Consider the following 18,074-nt stretch of genomic DNA (forward strand, 5'->3'; position numbering starts at 1 on the left):
TGCGATTGACGTTTGGAGATTTATATAACCTCCCAGGAATGTCCAATCACAACTTCACCTTCCATAACTAGAGGAAGGGCAGTGGGGAACGTGCTGAAAGTTTCCCTCCAGTAAAACGACCAACTCCCCCCCCCTCCACCCCTCCCCCTCCACCTCCACCTTCCTACCTGGCCGTCTGCTCTCCTCCTCGGCCCCCCTCTCGGCGGTGGCGGCGGATCTCATGGTTCTACCTGAAGTGACTCGACGGCTCTGACACCTCTCTCTCCGGGAACACCCTGATCCCCTGCCCTGCCGCCCGTCATGTGACCCGCCTCCTCACCAATCACAGCCTCACATTCCTCCAACTATCATACTGACAGTTATTGTACTGCATACTGACACATAGGAGAGATACAATGTACTGCATACTGACCCATAGATACATTGTATAATACTGACCCATAGATACATTGTATAATACTGACCCATTGATACATTGTATACTACTGACCCATAGATACATTGTATAATACTGACCCATAGATACATTGTATAATACTGACCCATAGATACATTGTATAATACTGACCCATAGATACATTGTATAATACTGACCCATAGATACATTGTATAATACTACATACTGATACAGTGCCTTGAAAAAGTATTCATGCCCCTTGAAATTCCCCACATTGTGTCATGTTACCCCCAAAAACGTAAATATATTTTATTGGGATTTTATGTGATGGACCAACACAAAGTGCCACATAATTGTGAAGTGGAAGGAAAATGATAAATGATACAAATACATATGTCAAAAGTGTGTGTGGGGGGGGGGGCATTTGTATGGTGTCCCCCTTTACTCCGATACCCCTAACAAAGATCTAGAGGGACTAATTGCCTTCAGAAGTCGCCTAATTTAGTAAATTGAGTCCACCTGTGTGTCATTTCATCTCAGTATAAATACAGCCGTTCCGTGAAGCCCTCAGAGGTTTGTTAGAGAACCTTAGTGAACAAACAGCATCATGAAGGCCAAGGAACACACCAGGCAGGTCGGGGATAAAGTTGTGGAGAAGTATAAAGCAGGGTTAGGTTATAAAAATATCCCAAGCTTTGAAATATCTCACGGAGCTCTGTTCAATCCATCATCGGAAAATGGAAAGAGTATGGCACAACTGCAAACCTACCAAGACATGGCTGTCCACCTAAACTGACCGGGCCGGGCAAGGAAATCATTCATCAGAGAAGAGCCAAGAGGTCCATGGTAACTCTGGAGGAGCTGCAGAGATCCACAGCTCAGGGGGGAGAATCTGTCCACAGGACAACTATTAGTCGTCTCTCCACAAATCTTCCCTTTATGGAAGAGTGACAAGAAGAAAGACATTGGAGACAGAAAGTCATAAGAAGTCCTGTTTGTATTTTGTGAGAAGCCATGTGGGGGAGGGGGCAGCAAACATGTGGAAGAAGGTGATCTGCTCAGAGGAGACCAAAATTCTACTTTATGGCCTAAAAGCAAAACGCTATGTGTGGGGGAAACTAACACTGCCCATCCCCCGAACACACCATCCCCACCGTGAGACATGGTGGTGGCAGCATCATGTGGTGGGGATGCTTTTCTTCAGCAGGGACAGGGAAGCTGGTCAGAGTTGATGGGAAGATGGATGGAGACAAATAAAGGACAATCTTAGAAGAAAACCTGTTAGAGTCGGCAAAAGACTTGAGACCGGGGCGGAGGTTCCCCTTCCAGCAGGACAACGACCCGAAACATCCAGCCAGAGCTACAATGGAATAGTTTACATCAAAGCATATTCATGTGTTAGAATGGCCCAGTCACAGTCCAGACCTAAATCCCATTGAGAATCTGTGGCCAGACTTGAAAATTGCTGATCACAGACGCTCTCCATCCAATCTGACAGAGCTTGAGATATTTTACAAAGAAGAAGAATGGGCAGAAATGTCCTCTCTAGATGGGCAAAGCTGGTAGAGACACCCCCAAAAAGACTTGCAGCTGTAATTGCAGCGAAAGGGGGTTCTACAAAGTATTGACTCCGGGGGGCGCCATACAAATGCCTCCCCCCACACTTTTCACAGATTTATTTGTATCATTTATAATTTTCCTTCCACTTCACAATTATGAGCCACTTTGTGTTCATCTATCACATAAAATCCCAATAAAATACATTTATGTTTTTGGGTGTAACATGAGAAAATGTGGAAAATGTCAAGGGGTATGAATACTTTTTCCAGGCACTGTATATACAATGTACAATACTATCCCAGGAGAGCAACAAAGTATTCACTGCATAATGGATAATGATACAAATGTATCACTAACTGACACTGAAAAGACTGGGCACAGGTGGTGGCAGTGGAGGGTGGGCACATGCAGACTGGGCAAAGTTTATGACAGTGGAACGTGGGCACAGGTAGACCAGGAACGGGTGGTGGCGAGTGGAGGGTGGGCACATGCAGACTGGGCACAGGTGGTGGCAGTGGAGGGTGGGCACAGGTGGTGGTAGTGGAGGGTGGGCACATGCAGACTGGGCACAGGAAGTGGCAGTGGAGGGTGGACACAGGTGGTGGTAGTGGAGGGTGGGCACATGCAGACTGGGCACAGGTAGTGGCAGTGGAAGGTGGGCACGGGTAGATCAGGCACAGGTGGTGGCAGTGGAGGGTGGGCACATGCAGGCTGGGCACAGGCGGTGGCAGTTGAGGGTAGGCACAGGTGGTGGCAGTGGAGGGTGGGCACATGCAGGCTGGGCACAGGTGGTGGCAGTGGAGGGTGGGCACATGCAGACCAGGCACAGGTGGGGGCAGTTGGGGGGCATACACCAGATGCAGGTAGAATGTATTAGTGACTTTGCAGGGAAATCTCTTGCAGTGAGGGGATTGTATGGAGGGTTGGGGTGGGGGGGGACATTGGGGGGTCATTATCTCAGACACTCACCTGAGAGACGGCCTGAGAGGAGGAGGGCGGCGCTCTTAATCCAAACCATAGTGACCCTGCGAGACCCCCTCGGGAGACCCCTCACTCTCTGGATGTGGGTAGTATGTGGGGCTGGCAGTGCACAGCTCTCTCTCGGATTGTAGGTAGAATGTTGGCACTTCTCCTAGGAATGGGTGCCAGGCTCACTGACTCACCTGATTTATACTGGGATGTCTCCAGATATTATTGTGATGACGCTCTCTCTCCTCCCCCCACTTTCCCCATGCGGTCTCCCCTGTAGATGGGTGGAATGAGCGCTCTATGGGGCGGGACGTCTCCGCTTCAATTACTCAGCCGTCTCTCCGATCCCGTCCTGGAGGTCTCTAGTGCCAAGAGCAGTCTCTGTAGATGGGTGCAGTCTCTTATGATCCTGTCCTTGCAGTCTCTTATGATCCTCTCCTTGTAGTCTCTGTAGATGGGTGCAGTCTCTTATGATCCTCTCCTTGCAGTCTCTTATGATCCTGTCCTTGCAGTCTCTTATGATCCTGTCCTTGTAGTCTCTTATGATCCTGTCCTTGCAGTCTCTTATGATCCTGTCCTTGTAGTCTCTTATGATCCTGTCCTTGTAGTCTCTGTAGATGGGTGCAGTCTCTTATGATCCTGTCCTTGCAGTCTCTTATGATCCTGTCCTTGCAGTCTCTTATGATCCTCTCCTTGCAGTCTCTTATGATCCTGTCCTTGCAGTCTCTTATGATCCTGTCCTTGCAGTCTCTTATGATCCTGTCCTTGTAGTCTCTTATGATCCTGTCCTTGCAGTCTCTTGTGATCCTGTCCTTGCAGTCTCTGTAGATGTGTGCAGTCTCTTGTGATCCTGTCCTTGCAGTCTCTTGTGATCCTGTCCTTGCAGTCTCTTGTGATCCTGTCCTTGCAGTCTCTTGTGATCCTGTCCTTGCAGTCTCTTGTGATCCTGTCCTTGCAGTCTCTTGTGATCCTGTCCTTGTAGTCTCTTGTGATCCTGTCCTTGCAGTCTCTTGTGATCCTGTCCTTGCAGTCTCTTATGATCCTGTCCTTGTAGTCTCTTGTGATCCTGTCCTTGCAGTCTCTTGTGATCCTGTCCTTGCAGTCTCTTGTGATCCTATCCTTGCAGTCTCTTGTGATCCTGTCCTTGCAGTCTCTTGTGATCCTGTCCTTGCAGTCTCTTATGATCCTGTCCTTGCAGTCTCTTGTGATCCTGTCCTTGCAGTCTCTTGTGATCCTGTCCTTGCAGTCTCTTATGATCCTGTCCTTGCAGTCTCTTGTGATCCTGTCCTTGCAGTCTCTTGTGAACCTGTCCTTGCAGTCTCTTGTGATCCTGTCCTTGCAGTCTCTTATGATCCTGTCCTTGCAGTCTCTTGTGATCCTGTCCTTGTAGTCTCTTATGATCCTGTCCTTGTAGTCTCTGTAGATGTGTGTAGTCTCTTATGATCCTGTCCTTGCAGTCTCTTATGATCCTGTCCTTGTAGTCTCTTATGATCCTGTCCTTGTAGTCTCTGTAGATGGGTGCAGTCTCTTATGATCCTGTCCTTGCAGTCTCTTATGATCCTGTCCTTGCAGTCTCTTATGATCCTCTCCTTGCAGTCTCTTATGATCCTGTCCTTGCAGTCTCTTATGATCCTGTCCTTGCAGTCTCTTATGATCCTGTCCTTGTAGTCTCTTATGATCCTGTCCTTGCAGTCTCTTGTGATCCTGTCCTTGCAGTCTCTGTAGATGTGTGCAGTCTCTTGTGATCCTGTCCTTGCAGTCTCTTGTGATCCTGTCCTTGCAGTCTCTTGTGATCCTGTCCTTGCAGTCTCTTGTGATCCTGTCCTTGCAGTCTCTTGTGATCCTGTCCTTGCAGTCTCTTGTGATCCTGTCCTTGTAGTCTCTTGTGATCCTGTCCTTGCAGTCTCTTGTGATCCTGTCCTTGCAGTCTCTTATGATCCTGTCCTTGTAGTCTCTTGTGATCCTGTCCTTGCAGTCTCTTGTGATCCTGTCCTTGCAGTCTCTTATGATCCTGTCCTTGCAGTCTCTTGTGATCCTGTCCTTGCAGTCTCTTGTGATCCTGTCCTTGCAGTCTCTTATGATCCTGTCCTTGCAGTCTCTTGTGATCCTGTCCTTGCAGTCTCTTGTGATCCTATCCTTGCAGTCTCTTGTGATCCTGTCCTTGCAGTCTCTTGTGATCCTGTCCTTGCAGTCTCTTATGATCCTGTCCTTGCAGTCTCTTGTGATCCTGTCCTTGCAGTCTCTTGTGATCCTGTCCTTGCAGTCTCTTATGATCCTGTCCTTGCAGTCTCTTGTGATCCTGTCCTTGCAGTCTCTTGTGAACCTGTCCTTGCAGTCTCTTGTGATCCTGTCCTTGCAGTCTCTTATGATCCTGTCCTTGCAGTCTCTTGTGATCCTGTCCTTGCAGTCTCTTGTGATCCTGTCCTTGCAGTCTCTGTAGATGTGTGCAGTCTCCTATGATCCTGTCCTTGCAGTCTCTTGTGTAGAACTGGACTTTCAGTCTCTTGTCCTTTCAGACTCTCCCCTCCCCCCAGGCTCCTCTGTGTAATCTCCTCTCTCTCTGTTTGTCCAGTTGGGTCACCTGAGTGTACCTGGCTGTCCCCTCCCACAAATGTGACACCGCAGAGACCCCCCTTCCCCCACACTACAGGAACTCCAATTACACTGCACACACTCACACCTGCATGGTTGCTATGGGTTACTGCAATGTGCTACCTGTACTGTTAACCCTCCTGCTGCCAGCCCAGACCCCCAATACAAGGAAGATCTCCTCTACATGGCAAATCACTTTATTTACAGTGGAGACTCCGACTGAAACCCCCCCCCCCTCCGCCCCATAGGCCCACCTACAGAGCGAGTCGGGGGGGGGGGGGGGGGGGGAAACTTTATTCTTTATTCTTCTTCTTCTCAGCTTCTCCATCCAATCTCATCACATTTCTCCAACACCTGAGAAGAAGAAGAAGAAGAAGAATAGAATATATGAGATTGTCCTCTACAGTCATCACTCTACAATCTATCCTTCTATAATGTTCACATAGCGATGTATCCTTCTATGATAATATAGAGAGCCTGAACAGTCTGTATGATAACAACGTATCCTTCTATTATAATAATATTATTATTAGAATAATTATATATATATATATATATATATATATATATATTAATGTAATAATATTACAATATAATAATAATAATATAGATCTATACATTCTATAAAAAAATGTATCCTTCTATGATAATAATAATATAGAGAGCCACGTATGGTCTATATCAAAACAATGTATCCTTGTATGATAATAATATGAATAATAATAATATTATTATTATTAATAATAATAATAATAATAATTATTATTATTATGAATTATTATTATTATTATTATTATTATTATATAGATAGATAGTGCTTATTATTATTATTATTATTATTACTATTATTACTATTATTATTATTATTATTATTATTATATAGATAGATAGTGCTATACATTTTATAAAAAAATCTATCCTACTATGATAATAATAATAATAATAATATAGATAGCCCTGTACGGTCTGTTTTGATATAGACTGCACAGGGCTATCTATATTATTATTATCATAGTGGGATAGATTTTTTTTTATAAAATGTATATAACAATCTATAGTATAATTTGTATTATTATTAGTAGTAGTATTATTATCATAGTAGGATTCATTGTTATCATATAGACTGTTCAAGATTATCAATAATATAATTTTGATTATTATTTATCATACAAGGATACATTGTTTTCATACAGACTGTACAGAGCTATTATTATTATTTATTATTATTATCATCGTCATCAAAGAATACTTTTTTTTTTCTTTTTTATAGAATGTATAGGACTAATCTATATTATAGTTGTTATTATTATTATTATTATTATTATTATAGAAGGATACATTGTTATGTAAACAACTTAGAAGGATACATTGTTTTAATATAGACTGTACAGAGCTTTTATTATTATTATTATTATTATCATCATCATCAGATAATTTTTTTAATAGAATGTACAGAACTATCTATATTATAGTAATAATATTATTATTATTATTATTATTATTATTATTATTAACTATAATATAGATCTTCTATACATTCTATTAAACAAAAAAAAATATCCTTCTATATAAAAAAATAATATAGATAGCCCTGTACAGTCTATATTAAAACAATCCATCCTTCTAAGTTGTTTACATAACAATGTATCCTTCAATAATAATAATAATAATAATAATTATAATAATAATAATAACTACTACTATAATATAGATTAGTGCTATAAATTCTATAAAATAAAAAAAATGTATTCTTCGATGATGATAATAATAATAATAATAATAATAATAATAATAATAATAATAATAACTACTATAATATGGATTAGTCCTATACATTCTATTAAAAAAAAAAGAAAAATATTCTTCGATGATAATAATAATAATAATAATAATAACTGCTACTATAATATAGATTAGTGCTATAAATTTTATAAAATAAAAAAAAAATGTATTCTTCGATGATGATAATAATGATAATAATAATAATAATAATAATAATAATAATAATAACTACTATAATATTGGATTAGTCCTATACATTCTATTAAAAAAAAAAAAAATATTCTTCGATGATGATAATAATAATAATAATAATAATAATAACTACTACTATAATATAGATTAGTGCTATAAATTCTATAAAAAAAAAAATTATTCTTCAATGATGATAATAATAATAATAATAATAATAACTACTATAATATGGATTAGTCCTATACATTCTATTAAAAAAAATATATATTCTTTGATGATAATAATAATAATAATAATAATAATAATAATAATAATAATAACTACTACTATAATATAGATTAGTGCTATAAATTCTATAAAAAAAAAATATGTATTCTTCGATGATGATAGTAATAATAATAATAATAATAATAATAATAATAACTACTATAATATTGATTAGTCCTATACATTCTATTAAAAAAAAAAATAATAATAATTATTCTTCAAAGATAATAATAATAATACTAATAATAACTACTACTATAATATAGATTAGTGCTATAAATTCTATAAAATAAAAAAAAATGTATTCTTCGATGATGATAATAATAATAATAATAATAATAATAATAACTACTATAATATGGATTAGTCCTATACATTCTATTAAAAAATAATAATAATATTCTTCGATGATAATAATAATAATAATAATAATAATAACTACTATAATATGGATTAGTCCTATACATTCTATTAAAAAAAATATATATATTCTTCGATGATAATAATAATAATACTAATAATAACTACTACTATAATATAGATTAGTGCTATAAATTCTATAAAATAAAAAAAATGTATTCTTCGATGATGATAATAATAATAATAATAATAATAATAATAATAACTACTATAATATGGATTAGTCCTATACATTCTATTAAAAAATATATATATATATTCTTCGATGATAATAATAATAATAATACTAATAATAACTACTACTATAATATAGATTAGTGCTATAAATTCTATAAAATAAAAATAAAAATGTATTCTTCGATGATAATAATAATAATAATAATAATAAAAGCTCTGTATAGTCTATATTAAAACAATGTATCCTTGTATGATAAATAATAATATATTATTGATAATCTTGAACAGTCTATATGATAATAATGTATCCTACTATGATAATAATAATACAAACTATACTATAGCTTATGTCCTTTCTTTTCTTCCTTAAAATTGAAGGAAAAAAAGAGAAAAAACAAGTAGCTGCTTGTTTTTTTTTTTTTTTTTTATCTTTTTTTCCTTCAATTTTAAGGAAGAAAAGAAAGGACACAGGCTCGGGGTACTTTTATTTTTATAAGTAGCGGGGTAGGTGTAGGGATTTAGGTTTAGTAAAATAAGCGCAGTGGTGATAGACGATTTGCGAGGAAGGAGTTGTATTGTGTGTGTATTGTGTGTGTATTGTGTGTGTTGATTTACAGTTTATCCTCTAGCTTGTTACACACAGTAGAATGTATATGAGGATGTTTCCTTCTATGACATCACAATAGTGCAGTCGATATGATAACAATGTTTCCTCCAATGATATCCATATAATAAAGATAAATGTTACATTGTCAGTACAATCTGATGTCGCCGTGTCATCTGATCCTCGGCTCAGGCAGTCCCCTCCCCTCCCCCCCCCCACCCCCACATTGTCCTATGACAGGTCCTCACAGAGCGCCCCCCGCTGTTCCCTGATCTCAGTGCAGAGATTCCTATAGACAGGAAGTGAGGAGTGCGCAGGGAAATATCTTCCCCTCAGGACCACAACTTCACCCCCTCCATTGTGGTGAGAGGTCGTAGTCGGGGATCCTCCTAAAAAGTGACTTTTCACATCACGGCGACATTTCCCTCCCGACCGGAACGTTTGTGACAAAATAAAGAGTAAAAAAATATAATAATAATTGGACATTCCCTAATAGTAGATGGCGCCGAGCGACCGACCTCCCCCCACCCAGAGAGTCGGGATCTTTTGGATTCCCCTGAAGATCTGTCTGACCTGCAGAGAATCGTACAAATCCCGGGTCCTGATTGGTCAGATTCCTGAATTTTCGAGGTTCTCCCGGTCCCCCAGTACAGCTCCGCCCCCTTCTATGTTCTGTTCTCGGAATTTTCGATCAAATCGCTGAATACGCCTGACAATGTGATTGTACGATCTCTATACAATCTATACTTAGCCATACACCTTGCAATCTGATTGTGCAATCTTGATACAATCTATTTGAAGATAGGTGGGGGGGTGACACACACGTGATAATCTGATTGTCTCTATGAAATCTTCTTTTCGACAGCCATGCACCTGACAATCCAATTGCAAAGATTTTAAGATGGTCATACACCTGACAATATAATTGTACAATCTCTATGTCATTTATTTCCATATGGTCTCTATACAACTGCCTTTCATAATCGCCATACACCTGCCAATCTGATTGTACAATCTCCATACAACTGCTTTTCATAATCGCCATACACCTGACAATCTGATTGTACAATCTCCATACAACTGCCTTTCATAATCGCCATACACCTGACAATCTGATTGTACAATCTCCATACAACTGCCTTTCATAATCGCCATACACCTGACAATCTGATTGTACAATCTCCATACAACTGCCTTTCATAATCGCCATACACCTGACAATCTGATTGTACAATCTCCATACAACTGCTTTTCATAATCTCCATACACCTGACAATCTGATTGTACAATTGCTATACAAATCTATACATAGTTATTCACCTGATTGTACAATCTTCATACAATCTACTTTAGATGGTCACAGACCTGACAATTTCGATTTTCAATGTCTATACAACTCCCTTTAGACCTGATAACAAGATTGTAAAACCTCTCTCCCCTTTAGATGGCCAATCACACGTGACAATCTGATTGTACGATCTTTATACAATCTGCTTTAGGATGGCCACACACACATACACACACACCTAACAATCTAATTGCACAATCTTTATCTAATCTCCTTGAGTCCATTCACTTTACAATCTGATTGCCACATAATAATAATAATAATAATCCTCTATGCCCCCCCACAACCAATGCTGCCGTCATCGGGGTTCTCGGGACCGTTCTGGGAACGGTTGTATGTGAAAATGGCCACACATCTTACAATCTGATTGTACAACTAATACACAATCTTCTTTAGTAAAACCCAGTCCATTCATTTTTTTTTTTTATCCAGGCAGGCCCCTCAGAATTGTACAATCAGATTGCAACGTGTGTGGTCACCTCAGCTATTGTGAAGACCAACCTAAACCCAACCATTCGGGTTTGTATCCAGCCAGGCAGATATAGGTATCAGTAAATCTGAAGGAGATTGTACAATCAGATTGTACAGTGTGTGGTCTATGGATGATGGGCAGTGCCCACCTATCAGACATCTCGTGTCTTGGAGGGTGGGGGGTGGGGAAGTTATTCCTGTCCTGGCGGTTGGTATTACATTATTCTCGATCAGCACGGTTGTAACTTTGTTGTTTTTCCTGGCGGTCATGTGACCGGGGCGAAGGGGGAACATTGCGATCTCGGGACGTCGGGGAGTCCTCTCTGCCAACCGAAAACACCCGTCATGTGCGGGGTGAGATAATAGTACAGTAGGCGGGCGAGGGTCGGCACGTTTCTGGGCGCACGAGGCACGAGATTGAGTTGGCAGAACGCGGCGTCTCCGGGTGTGGCACTAGTACTGTACTTCCCCCGACACTTCCTGGGTACACGGCGAGCCCTGAGGATGTACAGTACAGCCAGGGAAGACCAACCGGACGGACAGGTTCTCTGAGGACCACACATCGAGACCACACTTCCTGGTGGATCAATTCCCCCAACCCCCCCTCCCCCATTGTTGTCACCGATGTCAGGAAACGTGAGCGGGGTCATGTGACTTCTCGGAGAAAAGGATCTGCTGTGAAAAGTCGGCTCACAGGAGGGGGAGGAGCTTTCTGTACTTTGTGATTTCGAGTGAAGGAACTTAGGAAAGAGGTTAGTCAAACATCGGATTTATCGAGGAACATACAACTGGGAGACGGAATGAGGAAGTCCCAATGTATCTAAGAAAACGCCCCGTGTATGGAACACCCCCACCGACTCGGCAGAGCAAAATGCAAAAAAATGTTCAACGTTTAAAAATATGTCCAAGAACACAGATGTACCTCTTGGCAGATCTTTTCTTTTCTCATACATAGAACCGTATAAACAATCCCACCAAAACACCAACCCACCCCGATAGCAAGGAATCTATCTAAATATATAGCTTAGAGTAATCAGACTGCTATACCTGACAGAGGTCCACTGACCTCCATCACGTATGACAAAGTTCCACTGACCTCCTCCATCAGGTATGACAAAGGTCCAGTGACCTCCATCAGATATGAAAAAGGTCCAGTGACCTCCATCAGGTATGACAAAAGTTCACTGACCTTCACCAGGTATGGCAAAGGTCCACTGAACCCCGTCAGGTATGACAAAGGTCCACTGAACCCCATCAGCTGTAACAAAGGTCCACTGAACCCCGTCAGGTATGACAAAGGTCCACTGAACCCCTTAAGGAGTGACAAAGGTCCATTGAACCTCATCAGGTATGACAAAGGTCCACTGAACCCCATCAGCTGTAACAAAGGTCCACTGAACCCCGTCAGGTATGACAAAGGTCCACTGAACCCCATCAGCTGTAACAAAGGTCCACTGAACCCCGTCAGGTATGACAAAGGTCCACTGAACCCCTTAAGGAGTGACAAAGGTCCATTGAACCTCATCAGGTATGACAAAGGTCCACTGAACCCCATCAAGCGTAACAAAGATCTACTGAACGCCATTGGGTATGAAAAAGGTCCTGTGACCTCCATCAGGCATGACAAGGGTCAATTGAACCCCATGAGGTATGACAAAGGTCCACTAAACCCCATCAGGAAGTACAGAGATCCACTGAACCTCTGTACATAATGATTTCAGTAGAGAATTGAAGGAACTTAGGAAACGAGCCAACCAAGACTGGATTTATTATAGAGTGAAGAACAACGGGGTGAAGGAAGGAGTCCATATGTATATATCTAAGGGGAAAAAAATAAGCCTGTATATGGAAGACCACCATGGACCAGTCAGAGCAAAATACAAAATATTCAACAAATGTCCAAAAACTAGAGCTGTACCTCTTGTCAGATCCCCCCCCCCCCCTCCATTAACCACTTAATTCCCGGACCATTTTGCTTGCTTAAGACCAGAGCACTTTTTAGCAATTCGGCACTGTGGCGCTTTAACTGACAATTCAGCAGTCATGCAACATGGCTCCCAAACAAAACCGTTTTTTTATTTTAGTGCTATACAAATGCAGTAATTCCTGTGTAAATGACATTGGCAGTGAAGGGGTTAACCAGGAGGTGGCAGTGTAGGAGTTAAGTGTGTCCTAGGGGCGTGTTTCTAACTGTGGGGGGCGTGGCTGTGATTTACAGATCACTGATCTCTGCTCCAATCACAAGGAGCAGAGATCAGTGTCACTTGTTGCTAGGCAGAACGGGGAGATGCTGTTTACATCGGCATCTCCCCGTTCTCCCTCCCCGTGAGACGATCGCGGGTATCCCCGTGGCGATCGAGTCCGCGGGACCCACGCTCGGACTCACAGGGTCCCAACCGGCACGAGCGGCAAGTTTAAATGGATGTGCCTGTATGCCAATTCGCCCGTCCGTGCCATTATGCCGACGTACATAATCGTGCGCCGGTCGGGAAGCAGTTAAGGATGAGCCAACGCTCTCCACCACACCCCACCATCCCCTCCCAGGTTCAGTTCGCACCAGAACATGCAAAAAATTCAGAGGAATGCACCAAACCAGTTAAAGTCTATGGGACATGAACATAAAAAAAAATCAAAAGTGCTAATTTTAAAGGCTTATATGCAAGTTATTGTCATAAAAAGTGTTTGAGGTTTTGATGTATCAATGTAAAAAAAAAAGTTTTAAAAACAGCCATTTTTTCGGGAGCAGTGATTTTAATAATGCTTAAAGTGAAACAATAAAAGTGTAATATTCCTTTAAATATCGTACCTGGGGGGTGTCTATAGTATGCCTGTGAAGTGGCACATTTTTCTCTTGTTTAGAACAATACCACAGCAAAATGACATTTCTAAAGGAAAAAAGTAATTTAAAAATAATTGTGGCTGTAATGTATTGTCGGGTCTCGGCAATATAGATAAAACTTGACCCCTTTGGGTCTGGTATGAATATTAAGGGGAACCCCTGAACCAAAAATTTTAAAAAAATTGCGTGGGGGTCCCTCCAAAATCCATACCAGGCCCTTCAGGTCTGGTATTTTTATTAAGCGGAACCCTGCGCCAAGTTTAAAAAAAATGGCGTCGGGGTCCCCCCTAAATCCATACCAGACCCTTATCCAAGCATGCAACCTGGCAGGCCGCAGGAAAAGAGGGGAGGAGAAAGAGCGCCCCCCCTCCTGAACTGTACCAGGCCACATGCCCTCAACATGGGGAGGGTGCTTTGGATTAGCCCCTAAAGCACCTTGTTCCCATGTTGATGGGGACAAGGGCCTCATCGTCACAACCCTTGCCCGGTGGTTGTGGGGGTCTGCAGGCGGGTGGTTTATCGGAATCTGGAAACCCCCTTTAACAAGGGAACCCCCAGATCCCGGCCTCCCCCCTACATTGTCCCACAATGTAGATCCATCTCACGCTGCCCGACAAGCCAGAAAAAAAAAATTTGCAAACAGCTCCACCTCCATGGGAGGCTCCCACCGAGTGACGCCTCTTCTCAGTGACAGCTGTTATATAGCTGAGGGCGAGGACACTCGGTGACGTAAACAGGCAACCCGGCCTTTCCTTTGACATCACGTTACCAATTCACATGGGAGGGCGGGATCTGGGGGTCCCCTTGTTAAAGGGGGCTTCCAGATTCAGATAAGCCCCTTGCCCGCAGACCCCCACAACCACCAGGAAAGGGTTGCGGGAATGAGACCCTTGTTGATGGCATGTGGCCTGGTATGGTTCGGGGGGGGGGGGGCGTTCTTACGCCCCCCTTTTCCTGTGGCCTGCCAGGTTGCATGCTAGGATAAGGGTCTGGTATGGATTTTTGGGGGGGACCCCATGCCATTTTTTTTTTATATTTTGCAGGGTTCCCTTTAATATCCATACCAGACCTGAAGGGCCTGGTATGGATTTTGGGGGGACCCCCATGCAATTTTTTTAAACCACACCACATCACCTCGTTTGCATACAGAAAATAAATTGAAAAAAAAAGGAGTGGGGCCTTTTAGGTGTCTGTACTCTTGGGAAGGGGTGTATACATACATTGTACTACAAGGACAACCTGTGATAAATATCATCCTAATCAGTACATAGACGGTACAAACCCAACAAGGTCGCGATTAAAACGTGATGTCGGCAGAGGGTGGGGAGCGTATCTCTATGCATTTTGCAGAAAAGCCGGTTCAGGAGGTACAGAGGTGCTATTAATAGGAAGAAGGTTATTCGAATATCGGACTTCAATATTATGAATTATTACAGAATATGAGGAACATATTAAGTGTCCTGATAGACTATAATAGAACAACGTATACTCACAAATCATACATCAACTACTAGATATTCATGTGGAGGGATTGTCATAACCAAGGGAGGAATGGAGGACGCGGAGCCATGTCAGCACAGGAAAGGGCAAGGGACATAGCGTATGATGGGATACACGGGGTCCCCATTGCCGGCCCCTGCGCCTGGAAGAAGTGGGAACCACTGAAATTGAATACATTCCGAGATCGAATGTACTCCAACATTTCCAATACAAATCTATGGTAGGGCCAAGCAGATCATCTTATTTCCCTGAGAAATTCATATGCACGTGTACCAGCACACAGACGAGCTCAGGCTAATGTTCAGTCTTCACTGATACATAGGCACATTTCTGAGAGCCAGAGTTCACCAGAGTGCATGTTTTCCCGCATTGGCACCAAACAGGCTGTTTAAAAGGAGACCCTGCTGGATGCTAACTGCTGGATGCTGTTCAGTTTCCCCTGATCCTTGTTCCTCTGTTCCTACTTGTGCTGACTGATCGTCCATTGCTGACTTGGCTTGATCATAACCTCACTTTGTGGATTCTGGATTCTGACCTCGGCTTGCCTTTGACTATTCTCTGCCTTATCTCTTGATTCTGACCTCGGCTTACCTTTGACTATTCTCTGCCTGATCTCCTGATTCTGACCTTGGCTTGCCTTTGACTATTCTCTGCCTGATCTCCTGGTGTTAACCTCGGCTTGCCTTTCACTATTCTCTGCCTGATCTCCTGGTGCTGACCTCGGCTTGCCTCTGACTATTCTCTGCCTGATATCCTGGTGCTGACCTCGGCTTTCCTTTGACTATTCTCTGCCTGATCTCCTGATTCTGACCTCGGCTTGCCTTTGACTATTCTCAGCCTGATCTCCTGATGTTAACCTCGGCTTGCCTTTGACTATTCTATGCCTTATCTCTTGATTCTGACCTCGGCTTGCCTTCGACTATTCTCTGCCTGATATCCTGGTGCTGACCTCAGCTTGCCTTTGACTATTCTCTGCCTGATCTCCTGGTGCTGACCTCGGCTTACCTTTGACTATTCTCTGCCTGATCTCCTGATTCTGACCTCGGCTTACCTTTGACTATTCTCTGCCTGATCTCCTGATGCTGACCTTGGCTTGCCTTTGACTATTCTCTGCCTTATCTCTTGATTCTGACCTCGGCTTGCCTTCGACTATTCTCTGCCTGATCTCCTGGTGCTAACCTCGGCTTGCCTCCGACTATTCTCTGCCTGATCTCCTGGTGCTAACCTCGGCTTGCCTTTGACTATTCTCTGCCTGATCTCCTGATTCTGACCTTGGCTAGCCTTTGACTATTCTCTGCCTGATATCCTGATGCTGACCTTGGCTTGGCTTTGACTATTCTCTGCCTGATCTCCTGGTGCTGACCTCGGCTTGCCTTTGACTATTCTCTGCTTGATCTCCTGATTCTGATCTCAGCTTGCCTTCGACTATTCTCTGCCTGATCTCCTGGTGCTGATCTCGCCTTACCTTTGACTATTCTCTGCTTGATCTCCTGGTGCTGACCTCAGCGTGCTACTGGACCTAACTCTGCCTGCTTCCCTGGTACTAACCCCAGCCTGGCTCCTGAGCATGCTGCTGTCAGTGTATGACCCCTGCTCACCTTGGCTACGTCCCTAACCATGTCAGTCACCTGCTATCAAGATATTGGCACCTGTGCTTCTTTGAGCCTTGTACCTCTGTCATCACATTCAGGGATGCTCAGATGAGAGCTGCAAGGAAAGCCCTCTCGTCAACTCGGCCTCCAGCCATGGCACATGACAGGTGTTTAGGAATTAGTTCTTAGATTGTGATTGGTTTACAATCAGGGCTGTCTTTAATGCTGTCTTTAATGCAGGGTAAATGGGGAAGCTGCCCTGGGCCCAGTCATTGTTGGGGGGCCCAAAGCAGCTGCCCCTTGAGCCTGCGCTGCCCATACTCTTCAACTGTCACAGATTCAAGCTGCCTGTCCCGCCGTGCTCTTGTCCATGGCTGCATCCCAGAAATCAGAGCCGCGGTTGGGACAGTTTACAACCATTCTCAGTTTTAGCAATTGTTGCCCACCCACATACATCGGGACTGGAATCTCCATCCCCTGTATCTACCCCAGGAGTTTTCCAGATGCTCTCCTACAGGACTAAGGACCATCCCCAAATTGGAGCCTCCAGGTTTGTACTGCTTGCGTGGGTGGGATGGGGTTGTGCCTGACCGCCGAGAAAAGGCAGTGACAGTAGCTGAGCAGAAGGAGCCCGAATGTGCAGGGAGGTAAAATCATGTAGTAGAACATTGTGGATTTGCGTGCAAGCACCTCAATGCTAAGTCTGCTAAATTACTGCGGTTTAGCATAGAGGTGCTGTTAGCTGACAAATGGGAGGACGACATCTCCTTTTTCATGTAGCACTAGGAGAAATGTTGCTCATTAAAGCATTGTCACATCCTCCTCTGGTGTGTACTCCCTGACCCGCCTGGTGTGTGCCCTCCCAGCCCCCATACTGTACCCTCCCGACCCCCTAATGTGTGCACTCCCAGCCCCCATACTGTACCCTCCCGACCCCCTGGTGTGTGCCCTGCCGACCCCATACTGTACCCTCCTGAGCCCCCTGGCATGTGTCCTTCCCTGGTATTTGCCCCTTCTGACCCCCCCTGGTGTGAGCCCTCCCTACCCCTCGAGTGTGTACCTTCCTAGCCCCCACACTGTACCCTCCTGACCCCCGTACTGTGCCCTCCCAACCCCCCTGGTGTGTGCCCTCCCAACCCCCATACTGTACCCTCCCAACCCCCCTGGTGTATGCCTTCTCACCCCAATACTTTACACGCCTGACCCCCAGGTGTGTGCCTTGCCGACCCCCCTGGTGTTTGCACTCCCGACCCTCAGGTGTGTGCCCTCTCAAGCTCTCTGGTGTGTGCCCCTTCCGACCCCCCTTGTGTGTGCCCTCCCAGCCCCCCTACTGTACCCCCCACCCTTTCTTGGTGTGTTCCCCC

The 18,074-nt window shown here is 43.3% G+C and overlaps 2 protein-coding genes across 4 annotated transcripts in view; both read right to left on the reverse strand.

Annotated features, from left to right (window-relative positions):
• The window catches only part of LOC143981434 (activated CDC42 kinase 1-like), a 30,742-nt gene extending 27,482 nt beyond the window's left edge, over nt 1-3,260 (reverse strand). Inside the window, exon 1 of one of the 3 annotated variants that reach the window (XM_077479271.1) lies at nt 3,121-3,260. Coding sequence is in view for 2 of the 3 variants with exons in the window: in XM_077479268.1 (XP_077335394.1) it covers nt 168-222 (55 nt within the window). In the remaining variant the exon portion in view is untranslated. The other 2 variants (XM_077479269.1, XM_077479268.1) reach the window with 2 other exon arrangements.
• Nucleotides 3,261-5,792: 2,532 nt separating this feature from the next.
• LOC143981438 (sperm-egg fusion protein TMEM95-like) overlaps nt 5,793-18,074 on the reverse strand; it is a 29,271-nt gene continuing 16,989 nt past the window's right edge. Inside the window, exon 7 of the mRNA XM_077479277.1 lies at nt 5,793-5,872. Coding sequence (XP_077335403.1) covers nt 5,812-5,872 — 61 coding nt within the window. The 3' untranslated portion in view covers nt 5,793-5,811. The remainder of the gene's footprint in view (nt 5,873-18,074) is intronic.

Source organism: Lithobates pipiens, unplaced genomic scaffold, assembly GCF_037356315.1.
Source record: "Lithobates pipiens isolate NorthernLeopardFrog02 unplaced genomic scaffold, aLitPip1_a1.2 Scaffold_157, whole genome shotgun sequence".
NCBI classification, from domain to species: domain Eukaryota; kingdom Metazoa; phylum Chordata; class Amphibia; order Anura; family Ranidae; genus Lithobates; species Lithobates pipiens.